Source organism: Aythya marila (assembly GCF_965140915.1).
Source record: "Aythya marila genome assembly, chromosome: 2".
In the NCBI taxonomy this organism is placed as follows: Eukaryota; Metazoa; Chordata; class Aves; order Anseriformes; family Anatidae; genus Aythya; species Aythya marila.
Genome location: NC_139043.1, coordinates 95,958,914 through 95,980,071, shown reverse-complemented (window position 1 = coordinate 95,980,071; position 21,158 = coordinate 95,958,914). Strand labels below are relative to the sequence as shown.

General features: G+C 36.0%; 1 protein-coding gene across 1 annotated transcript in view; it reads left to right on the top strand.

Moving 5' to 3' along the window:
* The window catches only part of LOC309875709 (dynein axonemal heavy chain 5-like), a gene marked incomplete at both ends in the record, with an annotated part of 145,765 nt that overhangs the window by 22,413 nt on the left and 102,194 nt on the right, over positions 1-21,158 (top strand). The window contains 15 exons of the mRNA XM_082755382.1: positions 457-596; positions 1,433-1,584; positions 5,221-5,428; positions 6,332-6,419; positions 6,551-6,674; positions 6,809-6,972; positions 9,101-9,190; positions 10,311-10,514; positions 12,314-12,394; positions 12,478-12,882; positions 13,040-13,158; positions 14,800-14,936; positions 16,006-16,168; positions 19,549-19,660; positions 19,987-20,115. Of these exons, the coding sequence (XP_082611508.1) occupies positions 457-596; positions 1,433-1,584; positions 5,221-5,428; positions 6,332-6,419; positions 6,551-6,674; positions 6,809-6,972; positions 9,101-9,190; positions 10,311-10,514; positions 12,314-12,394; positions 12,478-12,882; positions 13,040-13,158; positions 14,800-14,936; positions 16,006-16,168; positions 19,549-19,660; positions 19,987-20,115 (2,316 nt within the window). The remainder of the gene's footprint in view (positions 1-456; positions 597-1,432; positions 1,585-5,220; positions 5,429-6,331; positions 6,420-6,550; positions 6,675-6,808; positions 6,973-9,100; positions 9,191-10,310; positions 10,515-12,313; positions 12,395-12,477; positions 12,883-13,039; positions 13,159-14,799; positions 14,937-16,005; positions 16,169-19,548; positions 19,661-19,986; positions 20,116-21,158) is intronic.

The window sequence follows — 21,158 nt, the reverse complement described above, 5'->3', positions numbered from 1 at the left end:
GAATTAATGATTCCATAAAGGACAACTAGAACCTAATTGTCAGGTTTATTTAGCATTTTATGCCCTAAGAAATGTACAGAGACTAACCTTTACAACATTTCTCCCTGGTCTATAGTTGGAGAAAATGGCATCTCATGCAAATTAGCTTGCACAGAGACAGGTACAGGACTAGAATTAGACTTGATAAGTCACAGCAGTCAAGTGGATAGGGCACAGTGAGGAAGTCACAGGTAATTGAAATCAGTGTAAGCTAACGTTTGATCAATACTCTGGAAAATCCAGATATTTGTACAGGAGCCTGAAGATCTGTGTAGAAATCGAAACATGGGTATATATTTTAAAAATCTTGGCTTGTCCCCTACATCTTGTGTCGTATCTTCCAGATGTATCACAATGCACATAACCACCAAACTACTGCATTGTTTTCTTTCCCCCCTCCCTGTACACTTCATGAAGGAGTTACTTGTAAACTTGGATCCAGTGGTCCTGGAAGTACTTTATGAAACAAAGTACCTGAGAAAAATGGATTTTGAAGTTCCAGATGTTGTCCTTGGCTTGTGTGCAGATGAAGAACAGATTAAAAGACATCACATGGAGTGAGTGAACACTTTATGGATTTGATTCTCATCTGCAAATGGGAATCCCTAGCTTTGAGTTTCTGTTGTATATGCTTTTGATTTGTTGTAATTTTTCTCTTTGATGGAGTTTAATTGAAATTTAATTGTTTTCCCCTGCCATTCCATAGTAATATTGTTAACATGCAGTTGTTTCTATCTCCACAAATGTCTCATTACTAGACAATGCCTCCATGCTTTTCTTTTGTTACTACAACAACTGTTCCGTAAGTGGAGTTTCTAGGTACTGCTGAGGCATCTCTGTTCTCTCACATAGGGATTGCATTTCAAAATATTGCAGTTAGCATCAGAAGTGTTTTTTTCTGTTGCAAAACTAAGTTCTGGCTTCTAATTCTTGTTTGTGGAGCTCCATTATGTAGCTCTGTTTTCATGTAACTGTATTGGTAAGTCTTGAATCAGAATTTGGCATCTTATGGATTTGGTGTCCCAAATGTTTTGAATCTAGCTTTTCTTATAAACAGTCTTATTTCATATCTTCTCTCATGAGACAGGAAGAAGGGAACAAAAATGCTGTGTTTTAAGTTTCCTGGTTTTTGACTGTGGTTCATTTTCCTTGGAAGAAAGTTGCTCTAAATTGGTAACAGTTACCTTTCTGGAAGTACTTACTTCTCCAGCATGGTTCTAGTGTTACTGGGAAGAAAGAGACCTATTCTGAGCTAGGAAGAGCTGTGGGAAGAGTCCTTATTTTTAACACAGGGTCAGAACTTCCAATCATTATTAAAAGAAAATGTGACCAAACTTGTGTATGTTTCAAATATCTGAAATAAGCACACTCTAAACATGATCATGTCTTGCAGACTTCAGAATCTATTGATCAATTACAAAGAGTGTCTGAATAGAATTCCTGCTGTGCTGAAACCACTGATGAAGCCATTCATAGGACAAGTTGAGGATGCCCTTGCACCAGGCATAATGGAGCTGTCATGGACTTCTTCAAACATCAATAAGTGTATGTAGTCAAAGAAGAAGTGGTGAATTGTTAATGGTGTTGTTTGGTAGTACTTGCCTGCTATTTCCTTGTCAGTTTTAGAAAGAGCATTCCATCTATACAAGGGAAAAAAATTCCAGGTTCCTCCCGATGAACTAAGTCAGACATGAGTGAAGTGGAAACAGTGTGTTTATGTCCTGCTCTAAACTGTGGTGATCAAGCCAGGGCTGCTCAACACCTATATTTGAGCAGCCTTTGTTAGGTCATTTGTTTTACCACATGTATCTTTTTTTCCCCCGTACTGGTCATGCTCCTTTACCCCTTTTATGTCCTGCCACATAAACAACCCACCTTTACTCTTGTGCTAATGGGTCCTGATTTTGGTACCTGTTTTGGTATTTATGTTATGCTTGCCTTAGTAACCATGATACCTAGCAATACCTCGCAATTTTGTTAAACCATTACCCCCATTTTGTTGTATACAAATGTTATTCGATTCTGCTTTCTGCCATTTTGGCATCTTGTTAATGTAGTTACTGTTAGGGTTGGCCAACTGCGTACATGCTGTGCTGTCATTTCTTTCTGTTATGTCATGCAGTTTGTTATCTTTCTGTCTAGTTAATGTAGCCACAGGTTGGGGTAGGCATTTGTCTGCACACCTCGATAACATGAACCTTCTTTTCTCCTGTGTGTTTCATAGAAATGTGTTTAGAAATGTAGAGATATTAATAGGTTCCCCGGCAACAAAGTAGCTCTGCATACATTATTTTCCTCTTACCTTTAAATGTTAGAAGTGACAGAGATGATGTACACAGAAAATATCTTCTATGTAGATATACTGAGTGTTGTAAGAGCTGTTGACATAGTTACTGAAACGGTCACCAGATGGTACTGCTGACATAAGGGAGTAGGAAATTCTGGCTTGGAAAAATGATAATGCTTCATCATCCCTTTGGTGGCAGTCGATACTGAAACGGAAGCAAAATCACTGTAGAATCACAGTTTTTTGAGGTTTTCTCTTATTCTTAAGAATGAGGCTTTCTGTCTGCTCACTCATGGACAGTGATTTTTGGTGTAAAAGGATTGGTTTTGCCTCCCCAGCCACCCCCTTCCTCTTTCTTTTAACAAATGTAAGTCTCTCAATTGAGGTATTACAAATGCAGTTGCTGTGAGTACAGTGAAGTCACTAAGTTGGTTGATTTACATCTGTGTAACTGAGTAAATGGTTTGTCATGGTTGACTGCTATCCATACTGCTGTGTTGATGGGAGAGCTTGTATAGCCTTGACTTTTTAGCTTTCTTGCAAATTTTAATGAATAATGTTGCATCATATTAGGTCTTGTGTTACGGTTCTGTTTTTTAATTACAGGCCTTTTCATTTATTGAGCTTAAGCTGTCACATCACACTGTTGAAGTTATCATGCATTTTTTCTTCTTTTCCTCCTATCAGTATCCCTCTGTCTGTTTCCAAGTAAGTGTCCACACAATGAACAAATTAAGAGCTCTTCTCACACCTACACTCTGTTTTGTTTTTTTTTGTGTGTGTGTGTGTGTGTGTATGTGTGTTTTTTCTTTTTCTTTTTCTTTTTTCTCTGTAAGTAATTGTAACCTGACTAGTGCTAGAATGTGAGACAAGAGTGCAAATGTGGTGCTGTAATAGTGTCTCTTATCTTCTCTGTCAAAAAATCTTTGTAACTTATGCTGAACATCCTAAAAGAGACATGACTAAATTCAAGGTTGAAAATAGTAAGAGATATGCAATATTTGGAGGTTTCTGTCGAAATTCTATTTTTTTCTAAGAAAACTTTTAAAATCCTCAATTATGCATTTTTTTTTCTACACAGCCAGTAAGAAACAACCTTATTCCTATCAAATACAGCATAAAATCAACTGCTATAATTATGTAATTGAAATGGACATACATAAAACCCTTGGCAAGACTTCTGTTTTGCCATTCTGTGAGAAAACAGTAGCTCATGCTTGTAAATCAGTTCTCAGTTAAGTCAGACAACAGAGGCAGACTGTTGTTAGGTTTTCACTTTTTTTCTTCAAAACAAAAAGCAGCAAAAGTAAACAGGGACAGTTGCACGCATGGGTTTGTGCAGCTGTTCATTTGTGACTGTGCCATGTGGCCTTGGTGCACAGGGCTCTGACCAGTGACTAAGGCAGGGCTGGCCACCTTATAGCCCTTTACTTGCCCTTTACTAGCTTTGGACTTTGTCTGACCAGAACATACAAAACAATGGCAAGGTTTTCTTTTGTTTGTATTATATCTTTGTATTTATTTATTTTTTTTTCTTCTTGATTTACGTAGTTTAGTAACACATCATACAGAAGATCATTACAATATTATTTACTCTGTACACTATGTTAAGATAGCATCTGTTATGTTAGTATCTGAATAGCTATAATTCAAGTTTTACTGGGTCTTGGGTTAGCATTTGCTCTAGTGGAAACTGGCTTTTTATGACAAGGTAATGTTTACACAGCAAGAATATCTGGGCTCTTTCCTGCAGCTGCATCTGGAGTGCAATCTCCCTGAGAAAGGAATGTTTGTTTTTTTTTTAAGAGTATATATATCGTATCTTTTTGTGGATAAGCAAAGTCCAACATGTCCAGAATGTATGTTGGACACTTACAAAATAACTCCTACCTGCCACAGTTGTGCTGAACTCACTGTGCATTTGGTTAACGTCTTAAGTGCCTCATTCCACCTAATATGTAGAAGCATGGGAGCCCATGGCTACCCTCTAGATTAAAACTCGAAAAACTGAAGGAAAAAATAGTTTTAGGACTACTTTATATATTTTGGAAAAAAAAAAAAGGGGTGCCTAAGGAATTGGTTGGATTGTTTGTCCATTCCAGTCAATAAAAAAGATAAGACCTGATCATTAACTTCCTAATAGAAACAATTTTCTATTTAAAGCATCCAACAGTTGGAAACTACTGTCACACAGCTGTGTTTTAGATATCATAGTGATTTCTTTCTACATACAGTAAGAAAAAGTACTGGTGATTCACATGATACTGCCTGTTGAATAACCAAATTCAGGTGACTTATTTCTTTCTTTTTACAATTGAAGTATAGAAGACAGGGAAAGAATTTGTGCACCCTGTTCAGAAATAATTATTTTTTACCTAGTTTGGTAAACGCATCTGTTAAAGGATATATTTTATCTCTTTCCAAGTTAAGTTAGATCATACACATGAAAGAAGAAATCTAGTGGTTTAAGCAACATGCGATCTTGGCTTTAGGTATTTTAGCAATTGAAGTTGTAAGTTGATTGCAATGATACAATACTGGCTTTCACTGTGTATCTGTGTAGGAGAAACAAAATATTTTTGGACCATTGTATCCTTTCTTTTTTCCACTGTATTTTGTTAACTGTTTTCGTTACAATGTTCCTTAATACACAGAAGAAGAGGTATTTTGAAGGTTATTCTACTATTTATTTTAAAACGGTTTCATTTAAAGACTCCAAAGTACAGCAAGCCCATCATGTTTTGGTTTCAGGCCTTAATTCTATTTCAGGCCTTAATTCTATATTTTATTGTCGTTAAATCCTCATTTTAATGCAGTACTTCGGGGGGTGGGAGAGGAGATTTAAAAGGTCCGTATTTTGTATGATTTATTTTCACTTTGTTTTCTTTGCTCAGTTATTGAGAATGTTTATAGTACCATGAGGGAATTGGACTTTATAGTCAAAGAAGCTGCTGATACCCTGGAATGCAGAATTGAAAGAGTTCTGGAGGATATGTCAAACACTGCTCTGATAATTTTGCCAGAAGATGAACCTATGGATGTGCTTGCATTTCTGGAACAGACAGAAAATCTTGCAATCTCTACTGCTCGCAAACTGTCTCAGTAGGTTTACTGCATAGATTTGAAGACCTGATTTGGGAGGGATTATTTATATATTACTTTTTTATTCATAGAGAATATACTTTTAAAAATTTATTCTTACTGTTACTGACTACTAGTCTGAAGCAAAATGATAGTCCTAGGATGCAGGGGAGAAATTCCCAGGTAACTTGAATACAGCAGATGTAAAATTGCATCTATAGTGTTTAGCATTTCATGTTTTAGTTCTTACGGCATTCTAATCAATAGCAAGAAAAACTGAGACAGTTAAGAGTTGAAGTGTCATCCCTACGCTAATTGCTTGATTCTTAATGCTAGCTAGCTAATGTAAGACTTCCCCATTCTCACAGGGCTGCAATTTTTTTAGCTTATGATCATTTTCCAGCATACAGCAAGTTAGTTCCGTTCTTCCTCAAAAACATGAGAATAAATACACTCACCTTGTATTTATTTTGTTTTTATTTTTATTAACTCTGATTTCAGAATCAGAAAAGATATCAAAAACATAACTAACATTAACATAACTAACATTATTTTATTGAATCATCTTGTTATGCCTACTTTTTCGTTCCTTTTTTTTTTTTTTTTTTTTTTTAAAACTATAGCAGGAAAATAACTTATTTTTCTTTAATGATTTTGAAGTCCAGTTGAATCAGATGTAATAGAGTCTGACAAATGGTTTTCTGGATAGTCTGCGTATCTCAATTCTCTGCATGACCAAGCAGTAGGAACAAGCTGAAAAGTATAAGGGCATTTCCCTGCATATACGGCTCTTCAGAGTGCAGTGGAACTGGGTGTGTGCATTTGGAAATATGCAAAGAGTATTCATTATGTTTGATTCCCTGTGTGTGACTGTAAGGTTGTGGGTTTTTTTTTGTTTGTTTGTTTGTTTTTTTGTTTTTTTAGGCAGAGTCAGCAAGTGGAATGCTGTGCATATGAATTGTTAGATACTCTTAAGCACAGGCTGAAAGCAGATGAAAGAAAGACTCTGGAGGTAAGACCAGTACAAAAAGTAAACTCGAGTATAAAAAGTAACCTATTATAACATACTTGGATACTTGATATTACATTTATATATTGGGCAATATGGTTATTTTCCTAAAAAAAATCCCTTTAATTCTTCAGGATTCATATACCTGTATGCATCTTGACACGAAACAGAAAACACGCTGCCAAGAATGCCTATCTTGTTGTTACTATAATCTCATGGGACAGCTTTGTCAGAAGAATACTGACTCTTTAGTCAGATGTGAGTCTTTTGTTTTCATATATTTTTATATGCTATATTTTATAGCTTTTTAATATTACTTTTTTTTTTTTTTTTTTCCCCAAGCTTGTTGTGGCAAAAAATATAACCTCACTTAAGTATTTGTGTTTATTTAGGCACAAAGATTTCCTTAGAGTCCTTGAGACATCGATTGCGTGTTGTTGACTCCAGGTATCAGATGACCAAGTCTGTTAAGCCACAGAGGGTTCCTTTGTTCAAAACTGAATTTCAACTGTCTATTCCTAATGTTGTCTTGAGACCAAGTCTTGAAGATATTCAGGTAACAGAATAATTGCACATCTCAGTCATTTTTGGTAAAAACATTTATAAATGCATTTTAAAACAAGATGTGCAAGTTTAATCTGGTATTACCAATAAAAAGAGGGGAGGAAAAGATGAATAGTCACTCGAGTTCATGTGACGTTACTGGTTGCTAAGAACAAAGTCATTGATTAGGTTTGTTATGCGGGCCAGTAGAATCAACTATTTTCCTAAAAGCTCAGTAACTCCTGTTCACAACCCTTTACTTAGAGGCAAATATTTCAAAGCAAATACAAAACCAAAAATGAATGCCATCGATACAACCTGATTTGACGTCATTGATAAAGATATTTAAATAGCACTGGTCCCAGTACAGACCCATGAGGAGCACCACTCATCACCAGCCTCCACCTGGACATCAAGCCATTTACAATCACTCCCTGGATGCAGCCATCCAGCTAGTACCTTATCTACCGGATAGTCCACCCTTCAAATCCACCTCTCTCAAATTTAGAGATAAGGATGTTGTATGGGGATCATGTCAAAGGCCTTACAGAAGTCCAGGTATGACATCAGTTGGTCTTCCCTTGTCAGCTGATGCAGTCACTCCACCATAAAAAGGCACCAGGTTGGCCAGGCACAATTTTCCCTTGATGAAGCCATGCTGGCTGTCTCGGATCACCTCTTTGTCTTGCATGTGCCTTAACATTGCTTCCAGGAGAATCTGTTCCATGATCTTTCTAAGCACAGAGGTGAGGCTCACTGCTCCGTAGTTCCCCAGGCCACGAACTCAACCAGGACATGGTCACTGCAGCCCAGACTGCCTCCAATCTTAACCTCTGTAGTGAGTTCATCTGCACTGAATGGCACCAGTCCAGTAACGCTTCTCCTCTGGTTGGTTTGTCTAGTAGCTGGACCAGGAAATTATCCTTGATGCACTCCAGGAGTCTCCTGGATTGCTTGCAGCCTGCAGTGCTGGTTTCCCAGCAGACATCCATGTGGTTGAAATCCCCCAGCAGGATGAGTGCCTGCAAGCATGATGTTTCTTGCAGCTGAAGGAAGAAGGCTTCATCCACAGGCTTTCCTTGATCAGGCAGCCTGCCGTAGACCCCAGCCACAAGCTGTCCTTTTTTGGTCTGGTCCTTAACTTTAACCCACAAACTCTCAACAAGTCCCTGGCAGTTTCTCAGAGGCTACCAGGCTTGGTAGCTTCTTCATACCACAAATGTGGGCCCCCAGCAGGCAGCAAACCTCTCTAGAGGGATTGTCTGGACAGCAAATGGGTGCTTCAGTGCCTCTCAGCAAGGAATCTCCAATTAGTAACACCCTTTGTGCTTTTTCATGGCACTGGTTCTAATGCAGGTGGTTGGTCCAACTTTGTATGATTGTCCTTTCCTGGGTCCTGACCATTACTTACATTCTCTCCTTTTTCTAGCCCCAGAGCATTGGATTTTCTGCTGCTTAGGGGCAACTGGGGACAAGGGGGAGACCTCCTTTTGTTCTGAGCAGAGGCAAGGGTCCAGTCTCCCTTGTCTTGTGAGTCAGCCAAGTCTATCAGCCCAGGGCTGGAAGCCAGCTTACCTGCCCCTTGCCAGGACTTAAGGCAGGGCTGTCGCTCAGTCCATGTCAGAGCACAGTACCATGCACTCAGATCCCACAACTCAGGCCACAGAGCATAATTTTAAAATACAATAGGTAGAAAATATTATATAATAATTTATATAGTTCATTGCATAGATTACAAACTAGAACATCACAAATTCAGACAAATTTATTTAGACTTTCTGATGTGAAAATGTAATTTATAATAACTATGTTTATAACACTTTTAAGGGGAAATAGTACTATAATTGTTATGATCCCCAGTGATTCATGATTCATGTTCATAGATCTGTCTCATTCTTGTTTGAAAAACAAATAAATGTAGGAGGACTGACTTCAATAAAGCTTTATGGAGTACTCTTTCCATATTTCCATCAGTACTCTTACTGATAAATATAGAAGTATAACTTTTCCATTTTGATATTCTTTGGAGGATCTTTTTTTCTCTTTCTTTTTTTTTTTTTTTTCTTTTTTTTTTTTCTTTTTTCCCTCCTACTTGTCATAATCTCTCTTTGTGCTCAAGGTAAATGTTTTGCTATTTTCAGAGTGCTGTAAACAAAGCAGTAAATATAATATTATCAATAGCCAAAGATATCCCCCTATGGAAATTTGCTTACTTACATCATAAGCAGCAGGTGAGTGTTTTATTTTGATTATTTTAAAATTTCAATATTTTGGTTAACATTTCTTAATTTCATAAGAATATGTTCTGCAGCAATACCTTGATTTGTAATGTAGAAGATCTTCCTTTTAAGTGTCAACCTAGATTTTAATGTCTACATCAAGTTATTGAACAAAAGAGTAATCATTTATAATATTTATGTTTGATGCTTTTTAGTATTAAAATCAAAAGTAGCTTTACTAGAAATCTTTTAAAAATACTGTTCAAGTGTGACAATGATGTGTGAAAACTAATGTTATCCATGTGTGCTTCTGAGTTTAAATTACTGTTAGTTTTCCCAAGCAAAAACTGTATTTGAAACTAAAATAAATACAATATGCATATTTTAACTGGCATTAAAATGATCAGTAAAACTTTGGGAAAGTCTGGGGTATAGATAGAAACTCAAATTTGCTGATGTACTCAAATTTGCTGCTGTACAGAAATGCACAATAATGCTAATCAGATGGCCTTAAGTCCATCCTCTAAAAATGAAATACAGACCTGTGCTGAAAAAGCGTCCTTTTAAATATATCTTCCTATTTTGTCAATCCGACATGAAAAACAGATCAGCATATTTGAATGAAAAGAACCATTCATGTCCTGGAAACAAAAATGAGCAATTAGGACAGCATTAGCTGATACGCATTTTCCCAAGCAGAATTTTTGGCTTACTTCTAAGCAGCCAGCTCTGAACTGCCTTCAGCACTTTTTTTTTTTTTTTTTTTTTTGACCAAGAAATGGGAATCGATTGTAATTCTGTGCTACAAGAGGCAGGAAGACCTGAGCAGGAGCTCCTGTACGAGCAGAAAATAGCACAATTGTACTAGTGTGTGACCCATTTGACAGAAGTCAATCAGAGATGATTAATATTAATTGCTCCACATTACAAATATATTTTTTAAATTATCTTCAACTCTAGAGCTAAAGTTCTGTAAAAATACACTCTAAGAACAGGGAGTCTCCATCTGTCTTTCTTTGCACTTTCTGTCTGGTCATAGAAGTACTTACTGTGTACGCCTTATTGGGCATTCAATAATGTAAAATAAATAAAACTACTGAACATACATTTATTCTTGTTTAATTTATGCCAGGTTGAACAGGCTGTTGCCATAGAGCTAGGTGATGAGAACAAACTCGCCAGGATGGTGGCACTGAAGCCTTTAGACAAGCAGATCATCGAGCATAAGGATGTAAACAAAGTGGTGATCCAACTAAATACAGTTGTCTTCTCTCTTAAAACTAAAGTGGCAGATCTTCTGAACAGCTTTTCTGAATTTTCAGTCATCTGGAACAAGGTTAAATACATATTTAATGAAATATTTAGCTGTATTGGGAAATGTTCTACATAAAATGTTTAGGGTTGCATTAGGAGACTGGATGCTTGGTTTCATTGTAGAATATGTATATGCATGTATATCATTCTTTACCATTCAAACCACCTAACAAGAAGGCAGAAAAACAAAAAAGAATGTTGGGAGCGTAAGCAAACTTATACTTTCGTATGCTTATACATCTTTCTCACAGCATCTTGTCTGTAAAGGTAATAAAAAAGAATTATTTAGCAGAATCTCTGAGAAATTGCAGACTTCAAATCTTCTGAATATTTAACCGACTAGCTCTCCTTCAGCAAGCACTGCTGAAAGCATTTTTTCTATTTCTTCACAAAAAATGATAAACTCAGTTTAGGAAATATTTCCAGTAATATGGATTCCCAAGCAGAATGGAAAGCTGATAGAGTTGTCTTCATTAAGGAGTGAGTCCTATGACATAAATTGTAAAGCTCCAAGCAGTGTTCTGGCAGGAGATATTTCATGAATATCATTTCATGAGATTTATCACCTCATATGCATTCTGACTAGTGGAATGCAACCTTGCGGGGAAGAACAACTGCTGGTCTTACCTATCAAAGGTGCTGTAGTCAGGCAGAGAAACAAGTAACCAAGATTAATTTTCTGTTTGTAACTGCTTACTATTTTTAACTTCTCCTTCCTAAACCAACTCATAGTCTATATTAGTGACCACCACATGCCCACAGCTGACTCCTTTGCAGTTAGAGTTCAGGCTGAGACAGGCCATTTGCACCTCTTTCAGGTTCTGGGCTTCCAAATATTAATGCTTATTTACCTCAGTTTTTGGAGATACTGACCGAGCTAACCACACATTGATGGTATGTTCTTTCCCACAGACAAGGGACAATCAGATTAGATGATGCAGTAGCATGATAACACTTCTTTTTGCTAAAATCTTCCAAAATAGTTCATTTACTCCTTAACCTTAAAGCTCTTTAGGACCTGGCACTGTTTCCCCTACTCTGTATCATTTCTGTTACTCCACTGGGAGATATCACTTGAAACTGCTAAGTAGAATGGAGAAACCATATCAGATTCTCAGAGACCTCATGGTGCAGACTGTCACTGAGCTGGATAAAGATCATTTGTGTGTAATAATATAGCACATTTATTTAGACCCTGTGCTGGTGATACTGAAGCTCTCACTTCTGCAGAGACTAGCGTACCTTACTAAAAGGCAGGATGTCACATTCAGTGGTCTATTCCCTTTGAACAAGCTTTGACAAGCTAAATGCCCCTTCTTCCCTTATACCCATCGTTCCCTGCCCAAGTGTGGTTGCTGACCTTGAATACCCCTTCCTCCTGTGTTTATAGCTAGAAACTGTAGTAAAATATACTCTTTCAGGAAGGGTGAAGGTGGCTGAGTACAATCACTACCATTTAAATAGCTGTTAGAAGTTGTGAGCTGCTTTTGCTGGTTGGCAGATGGAAGGGAAGCTGGGAAGAAAATATTTCCAGTAACGTTTTAGAGGCTGTAAATTTCATAGTAATATTTGTATGGATAAGGGATAGCCTGATTGGTGTCAGTTTTTGAATTATAGATAGATTTCAAATGTTTTAATAATGAATACTGTAAAGAGAGAAAGAATCAGGAAAAGCAGATCAAGTGAAGCAATCTGATCTTAATACTTATATCTTCAGCTCTATTAGAGAGGGATTATTTGTGTTTGCACAGTACATTAGACAGCCACATAGGCTATCATAATACCAGTGCAAAGTAATAATTAAAATAAACTTTTATATAGGATCCAGAGGAAAAAGTGAAGGAATTTATAGAGACTAAACCAACAATGGCTGAATTCCAAACCCAAATCAGAGACTTCTCTGTAAGTATTATGTCTTTAATAAAAATGAACTGTTCAGAGAAATTGTAGTGAAATTAAACATTGATCACTTGTGTTTTTCCTAGCAATTAGAAATGCAAATCAGAGAACTGCCAAATCACCATGTACTGGAGTCAGTGGATATTGCAACGGAGTCATTGAAAATATCCTTAATTCAAGAATGCCGCTCAAGACAAAGAACATTTGGATTAGCTTTGAATAAAAAGTCTGCCACAGACATGGATGAAATCTATTCCTTCATTGAAAATCTTAGCAAGAGATTAAGCAGGCCTATCCAGGACCTTGATGATGTACGGGGAGCAATGGAAGCACTAAAAGAAATTAGAGAGAATGAGATTAGAATTGACATGACAGTCGGACCTATAGAAGAGTCCTACTCTGTGCTTCATAAATACAATCTGCTCTTTCAAGATGGAAACACAGAAAGAGTTGATGGATTGGCTTATGCTTGGAAGAACCTCAACACACAGGTATCACAGCTGTGTTGTTTCTCAAAACACATCTATAGCAAAGTTATTTTCAACCTTTTTAATGTTGAAAAAAGCATAATAAAACTGTTTTCTTACTTAAAACGCTCTGCTTTTTTCCATTTCTTTATTCCTGTTTTTCCTCTTTGTCTACATTTAGGCATTACAGGTTGAGGAGTTGCTGCTGAAAGTACAGCCGGGCATGAAAACAGATTTACTGAATGGTGTTCAGAAATTCCAGATTGATACTGCAGAATTTTACAAAGACTATGATGAAAAGTAGGTGAACTGTGATGCAGTACAATTATGCTTCATTAGTGATTGTTTGAAAATGGTGCATCTAAAGAGCTTCAGAAAATAAACATGAAACAGCCTCAGTATACATATGACAGATGATTTAAAAAAAAAAAAAAAGAGCCTAATTTCAGAATAGTGTAAGTTGGACAGATACTCTTATGGTTACAGATTGAATACAATTTCAGTGCTGGAGCTGGTGAAATTCCAGAAGTATTAATAGTTTGGGGAAAAACAAAACAAAACAAATCCTCAGTCCAGATCCAAATTGAATGTCTTTTGCAGGTTCTAAAGTCAACAAAGTACATAAGCAGATAGTTAGGTGGTACCTTGGAAGTGAGTGGAGATTCCAGTTCTGGATGTTTCTAAGTTCATTGAGTTCTCTTTACAAGTAGGTTTATATGTACTTTGGCTTTTTTAATTTAAATTGTGGAGTATGTGTGCTTCATTGGACACTTCCATGTTAGCAAGTGGTGTGGCACAAAGAAGGGAAGGCCAGAATTTGTTTTGCTGTGATCTGTTGTGGTTATAGGACCATATATTCACAGTATGTGTCTTCTGGCAAGAAAGTTAATTGTCAGCTGCTGATCCTGGATGTGCACTGCCTGAAGCCACTCAGTGCATTTGTGTGCACACCTGAAATTCAAGCTATAGACATAAGGTGAATGTGCCCCTAAAAAGGAACCTGGTAGAGCATTAAGTTGTTCTGTGCAGATGCATGCGTAGTACTGACTGCACTTCTGCTCTCTGAGTTGTCTGGAGGACTTCACGAAACCCCCCTGTGGCTGCTACCAATTGTAAGGACCTTAGACCCCTTTCTGGAGGTCCATTTGCCTGGGCTCGGGGCCAGCTTAAAGCTGATACATCTGAGGGCTCCACACTTCCTTTGGTGGTCTAGAACAGAACACACCGAGATAGCTCTGCCAGGAGGCCTCAATAAGGGCTGACACCTCTCTCTGTGGGATCTGTTTTTAAGCTGAGGCTTTGCTGCTTGGCTCTCCCTTCTGACCTAGAGCTCCATCATCTAAAGCAGAAGATGATATCCTTGCAGATCCCCAAATATTGTTAAGATGCAGCAAGAAGTGGTCTCAGACATGAGTGCCGGAGATTTTTCTCAGTCCTCCAGATGAGATGGATTCATTAGGGCAAAATCACAATTATTCTATTATTTTTCTGATTGTTTAATTATGGTTCTAGTAATTAATCTAGTAACAGCTACCACAGTTTTCACTCCTGAAATATATGCCTACTGTCTTTCCCTTTTTAAGAGTATGAATATGTTCTGCAGAAGAAGGAAAAAGAAATGCAAGATAACAAACCATTTGTAGATTTTTTTTGCTGTTTGTCATATGTATTGGTAACACAGATGAATTGTATTATTAAAAAATCTGTTGGGCTTTCTGTCAGGGGATATTCAATATGTAGTGTTGGGACATGTATTTTCTCTTTCTAACATCTATTATGAAGATTTCTAGGAGAAAAAAAAAAAAGAAAATGTTAAATACTGCTCAGTAAGTCAGGCCTGTATTATGCTGTTGTGTTTCTTTGTGAAACCTGTATGGTTGATACTTGCACTGATTATTTTATTGTATTTTATTGTATTTTATTTTATTTTGGTCTTTTCAGGGGTCCCAGTGTGGAGAATGTTCCTCCCCATGAAGCAAGTGACAGATTACAGATTTTTCAAGCTAAATTTGATGAACTGTGGAGGAAGTATATCTCTCTTTCTGGTGGGGAAGAATTATTTGGTCTTCCTGTCACAGGTATTTTCTTAGGGAGTAAGGACACCTGGTCCTAGGCTATTATATATATATATATATTTTGATGGGCCCTGCTTAATGCATTTAGTGTTGGATTCATTGCAGAAAAATTCCTTGCAGTAAATTTTAATTTTAAATTTATGATTGTGTTCCTATGAATTGAAACAGTGTCTGTCAGTCTGTGCATACATAAACATCAAGTGGAAAAAATGCACTGCTCCATGCACCTCAGGAAGGATTCAACTGCTCAGCTCTCTTGCTTTTTCTGTTCAGAGCTAAGCACATCTCCTCTTTGGTTTCCTCTGTGTCCAAATTTGGGGAACATGTCAAAGAATTACTCAGTTTGTCCCTCTACCAGATATATAATGAATACTAATGGTTGTGCAACTGATCTATAATACCTTTATGACTCCTAATCAGGCACATTTCAAGTTTTGGAGACCACCATGTGAATTACAGATACAGCAGAAAGTATGATAAACACTTTAATTGCTACATACTAAATTCAGTATTTTCTTGTCTGAAGACATAAGCAATAATCATGATATATTTAACTAGGACGTCCCAAAGAGAGAAACTAAACAAAATATTTCAGTTAAGGAGGTCTATTTTAAATAATCTTATTGCATAGCATATGTCATATTTCTAATTCAAAAGCAACTGTTCCCTTCCCCCCCAGCCTCTGCTTCTGAAGTAAATACCACAAATTAAGATGGGGGGTATTTCAGTTTTTGTATAAAACCACAGTGCATTTCTTGACATTTCAACTACTTTTTCAACATTATCTCCTTCACAGAGATAGGTGAAGCACCTCCCATGTAAAATTACGTTTGCCATTGTAAAAGAATTTTTATTAAAAAAACAGCAATCTAAATAATTGCTGTGTATTAAAATCTGGTGTCCTCACATAATGTAAATATGAAAGTTTGTCGTATTAGACAGTAGAAGACTGCAAAGATGATTTTATGCATGTATTACATATCAGTTTCAGGAATACATGGATTTTTATGTTCATGGATGCAGTTGCACCTAATTAACATTCATAAACTTCTCTTTTTAAAATTTGAAACAGAGTATCCTGAACTGCACAAAATTAAACGTGAGCTTTCATTGCTTCAGAAACTTTACAGTCTTTATAATTCAGTTATTGATAATATCAATGGATACAATGAAATTCTTTGGAATGATTTAAATATTGAAAAGATCAACAACGAACTTCTGGATTTTCAAAACAAGTAGGTTGTTATTTATTGAAGTGTGTGCAGTTTTTATTTCTCACTTTTCTGTTTTAATTATATTGTGAAAATTACCCTGAGGGGCAAAAATATATTGATTTGTTTCAATCTCAGGCTCGCTTGAGTGCTCACCACTGTTGCATTAGTTTCAGACTGGTCCAATATGCAGTTGGCACATGATCTTGCTTAGACCAGCCCGTGAGTCACTGTAGGCTTTGCGGGGTATAGTAGCATTGTAAGTTGTAGCTTATTTAATGAATAAAACTAACTGAAGGTACGTAAACCTGAGGCAAGGTGACTGTAAGTAGGAATAACCTTCATAGGTGACGTACAGTCTTTTCAGTGATTCAGTTTACAGCTAATTAATTGTTAGTCTGGGTTGTCAGGCAGAATTTTGACGTTACTATGTGCTTTTGTGCATTTGTATGGAATTAAATTATTTCAGCAAGGGTAGGTACTCATTCTTAACTCTGAGAGGTTATTTCTGAGGTTTGAGGGGAAGAATGTATTTTCCACGTTATGTACAGGATAGCTGTTAGGTGAAATCATTTTTGCCAAAATCAAAGGAATTTTTCTTCTGTGTTGGTAAAGACACACGTTCAATTTTGAACAGCTATGGCTGGGTCAGCAAGACTTCCATTGTCCGGCTTGTAATTTCTCTGTTCCTTCAGAGACAAGGGCTCATGAACCAACAGTGTTTTGTTTTTTGTTTTGTTTTGTTTTGTTTTTTTTTCTGTCTCTCAGACATCTTTCTTTGAATTCTGATTTCTGGCACTGGAGGATGTACAGAGTTTCTAGAAAAAAAAGGAATATTGTTACAGTCAAAAGTGGAGAGTTGATGTTCAGGCCTTAAGTATTCTGTGCATCCATTCATTCCTTGAGAGTAGTTACCTATTCCAGTCTCTCTTTTGCTCTTAATGGGTTTACATACTCTATGTCAGAAACAAATTACATGCACAAGTTTGAATACAAATATGCGGTATTTTTATCCTATCATCTGGAGGGAAAACACATCATGTTTTTTTCTAATGAAAAACAAATGAAATGTTTTCTATCTTCTTTTATATAAACATTTGCTTCACTTCTTTATGCAGTGGCACTGATGACTTTCTCAGTGAGTTTTGTCAAGACAATTTCATACTCAATATAAAGAGCCTTCTCTTCTGCAGAGCCTTTCTTCTGGAACAGCCAGCCTCTTTGCTTCACACAGTTCTATCAGCTTTTGATTTTGGATTCACCAATGTGACCTGAGAGAGACTTCAGTGTATTTGGCATATCTTTCAAGAGTTTGAGATCAATTTTTTATTTATTTATTTTTTCTCTCTCTCATTCCACCTCTTTGAAAAGTGTTGGAAAGGTTACTTGTGCTCAGGCTTTTTAGTCATATGGTATTTTGAGCATGTCACCATTTTATCAAATTTTACCGTTTCTGTAGACACTGAAGGGGTGCAGTAGAGATTTTCTTCCTTTCCTGGAAAATCTGAGTGAGTGAATTAGATTTTAGTCATTAGTTTAAAAAAAATAGATTTTTTTAAATTAATAGTAAAAACGAATGTATTGAAAATATATCACCTGTTCAATAAATCTGGATATCATTTCAGTAGAATTTTGTAATCCACGTCATCATTTTTTCTACATATAATTATGATTCACAGGGTGGCATAAGTATTTTTATGTTGTCTTTTAGTGGAACTCGAAAGGAAGCCACTGCATGATAACAGCTTTGAACATTATGTGTTTCTATTTACTTCACGTTCTTTTTTATTTTTATTTTGTACCCCCTCAAGTGATTTGGAGCAGAGGGACCACCAATAGGCAGTAAACATTTTTTATAATATAACTCTAACCCAGTACTATCCTTCCTTTGGCAGACTTGCTAGCATTATTGCATCAAGCTACATGTATTCTCTTTAATTCTAGAGAATTTTAAACAGTGTACAGGGAATACCCACAGAAATAACTAAGACGGTATGTTGTGTTAAGAAATGGGCAGGAATACTGGAAATGATGGTAGTATTTTCACACAATTCTAAAGCTACACATAGTTCTTTAGTGTAATGTTCTTTTTTGCTACCCCTTTTAAAAAATAGTAGTATAATAGAAAATAGAATCATGAAAAGAAGATTCTTAAAAATCACTGTTGGTGTGAATAATTCCATTTAAAAAGAGATTAAAAGGATAAATACTTATTTATTTATTTATTTATTTTAAAGGCATTTGGAAAGGAACATTATAGAAGTTTACGGTAACAGCTAGGGGGAAATTTCCCTTTTATAATAATGTTACTGTTTCCAATTGCGAGCCTAAGGCAGCGTTTGTAAGCATGTTGTTGTGCCTCAGCATAGAAGTAGCTAGAATCTGGTTCTTAAAGCCTTATACACACATGGAATAATATATTTTTTGATTCTACAGTGCTTTTCTCTAGCGTATTTGATATCGTCTGTTATTGTATTCAAGATGAAAGACTACAGAGATCATTGCAGTGCTGCAACAGTATGCATATGTTCATAGAATCAGAGAATGGTCTGGGTTGGAAGGGACCTTAAAGATCATCCAGTTCCAACCCTCTCCCATGGGCAGAGACACCTCCCATCTACCCCACAACAGCAAGCAGTGAAGAATTCAGACATGCTCCCGTGTTGTGTGACAGATCTGTCTGATTTTGAGCTGTGAAAAATGAAAAATTTCTTTGAAGGAATTTTTCATTATGGATTGGTTTTGTGCTCTTTCTCCTTTCTGCCAATGATCTGTAAGAGAAACGCTGCCAGCTTTTAGTACATACCTTTGGCAGATGTAAATTGACCTGACTTGTTAGAAGTAAATGGAGCTGTGACAATTCATAGTACTAGATATTCTTAATTTTCCTTTATTTTTCATATTGAACTTGTGCATTAAGGAAGACTTTTCTTTAACCATCTTTCATACAAACTAGATATAAAACAGGACTTATTTGTTTGAAACTGAAGTATTTTTCTGTTTGCAGGCAGATAAATTTTGTTTTAGGATGTATTTTATTTTGCCTGAAAAAATGTGTTGTTTAATCCTTTTTTTCCCCTTTACAAAGTTGGGTGTATTTTCAAATTTTTCATAATGCAGTGATACTGCAAAGGCTTAAGTTCAGACATAGGTGTGTACATAAAATTAACCTTTTTAATGTAAACTGAAATGGAAACCAAACTGTTCAAGTGTGGCTTCTACTGTCTTTAGCAGTGTTCCATGCCTGCAGTTGGAAATAATAGGCTATATTTTATGTTGTGAGCTTGTAACAGGATTTTTCTTTATGGGTCCACTGGTTGAAAAATGAAAATATATTCTATTATTAAATATTGAATTGTGGTTATGAAAAATCATTTATTTCTTCTTTTATGTTTATTTTATAGAATCCGTAAGTTACCTAAAGCACTGAAGGAATGGCAAGCATTTCAAGACCTAAAAAAGAAAATTGATGACTTTGCAGAAAGCTGTCCTTTGCTTGAAATGATGGCAAACAAAGTATGCTTGGCATAATAATTTGGAGATAAAATTCACTTGAAAAACTGTTTATGACTACAGGAGGCTTTTTATGATTATTTTTACTGATTAAAACAGCTTTCTTTTTTTTTTTGCAAAAATAACTAGTTACCATTAGTTACAGAAAAGTAAAATAAAAAACTTCATGGTGTGATTAGGAGAACTATTAATGCTTTCAGTAGAGGGGAAGTCCAGACTCCTCTATTTGTTTAACAGATATATTGAAAAAAAATCAGATTAAGATCATTCTCATCTTAAAAATATTAGATTAAAAAAAAAACTTTCCTAATTCCTGTGGACTTTTGTAGGCAATGATGCCACGACACTGGGAAAGAATTGCACAAGTAACTGGACATCACTTTGATGTTGACTCTGAAAACTTCTCTTTGAAAAACATAATGGATGCTTCTTTATTAAAATATAAAGAAGATGTTGAGGTATATATTATTTTCTCTTTGTTTTTAATGATTTTCTTGTGATCTGAATTCTGTACTTTTGGAATCCTGTTTCTAGTCAGCTTTGTAACCTAAACAAATTTGACTTTTGTTGGAGGATTCTTTTGAAGAATAGAGTTTGGTAGCTGATAACAGCAATGATGATTAGTTTATTTCCTTTTATCCTTTTATCAGCTAAAATTTTATCAGTTTAAAAGTTAAAAAAAAAAGTTTATCATTTTTTTATCCTTTTATCAGTTAAATAAAAAACTGGTATTACACTAATCCCTCCCTAGAAGGAATTCTGTTGTTTTAAGAGTAGTGTGATTCTGTCATACTTCTGTTTCAGGGTTTGTCTACTTCTATATTTTTTCTTCTTTTTAAGTGTTTCATCAGAGGAAAAAAAATAGTCATCGTAAATCTGATCCTGTTAAATGCTTGAAATCCTTGGAATGTTGTAGAAGTGAGGCATTTTACTAATCAGATACTTAAAAAGTATTAAAGGACAGTAGAGTTCTTTTATATTTAAAACTGACTCTTCACACAAGCACATAGGAATGAGAAAGCTTGTGTAACATGCACAGACTACAAAGATATTGCCCCCTCCATTTTGGGAACAATTTTCATCTAGCAAGTACTAGCTTTATGCTATTGTTACCTTTTGCAAGCATAAAGAATAACTAAAAATAAAGAAGGGAAGACCCAGCTGTTTCAAACTTCAGTTTCATTGTGAATGTTTGCTAAACCTGTGGTCTCTCCACAGTAGTGAGCTGAATTATCTAGTTCCACAAAGGAGGTACACTTCTAAGACAGAAACATGAAAAATCAAATCTCAGCTATACCCAATTTCCAGGCAAGAATTTCAGCCTTTTAAAGGGTTCAGAGTGATAGTTTTACATTAAAAGGAAGATTTTAAGGCTGTGATGGCATCTAGTATGCTCCTGAACCTGAACTTGGGGTAGTCCAATCTGAGTAGCTGCTCTTTTTCTTTCTGATGCAATAGCCAATTTTATGATATTCTTGTCCTCATGGTCTTCAAGAGGTAG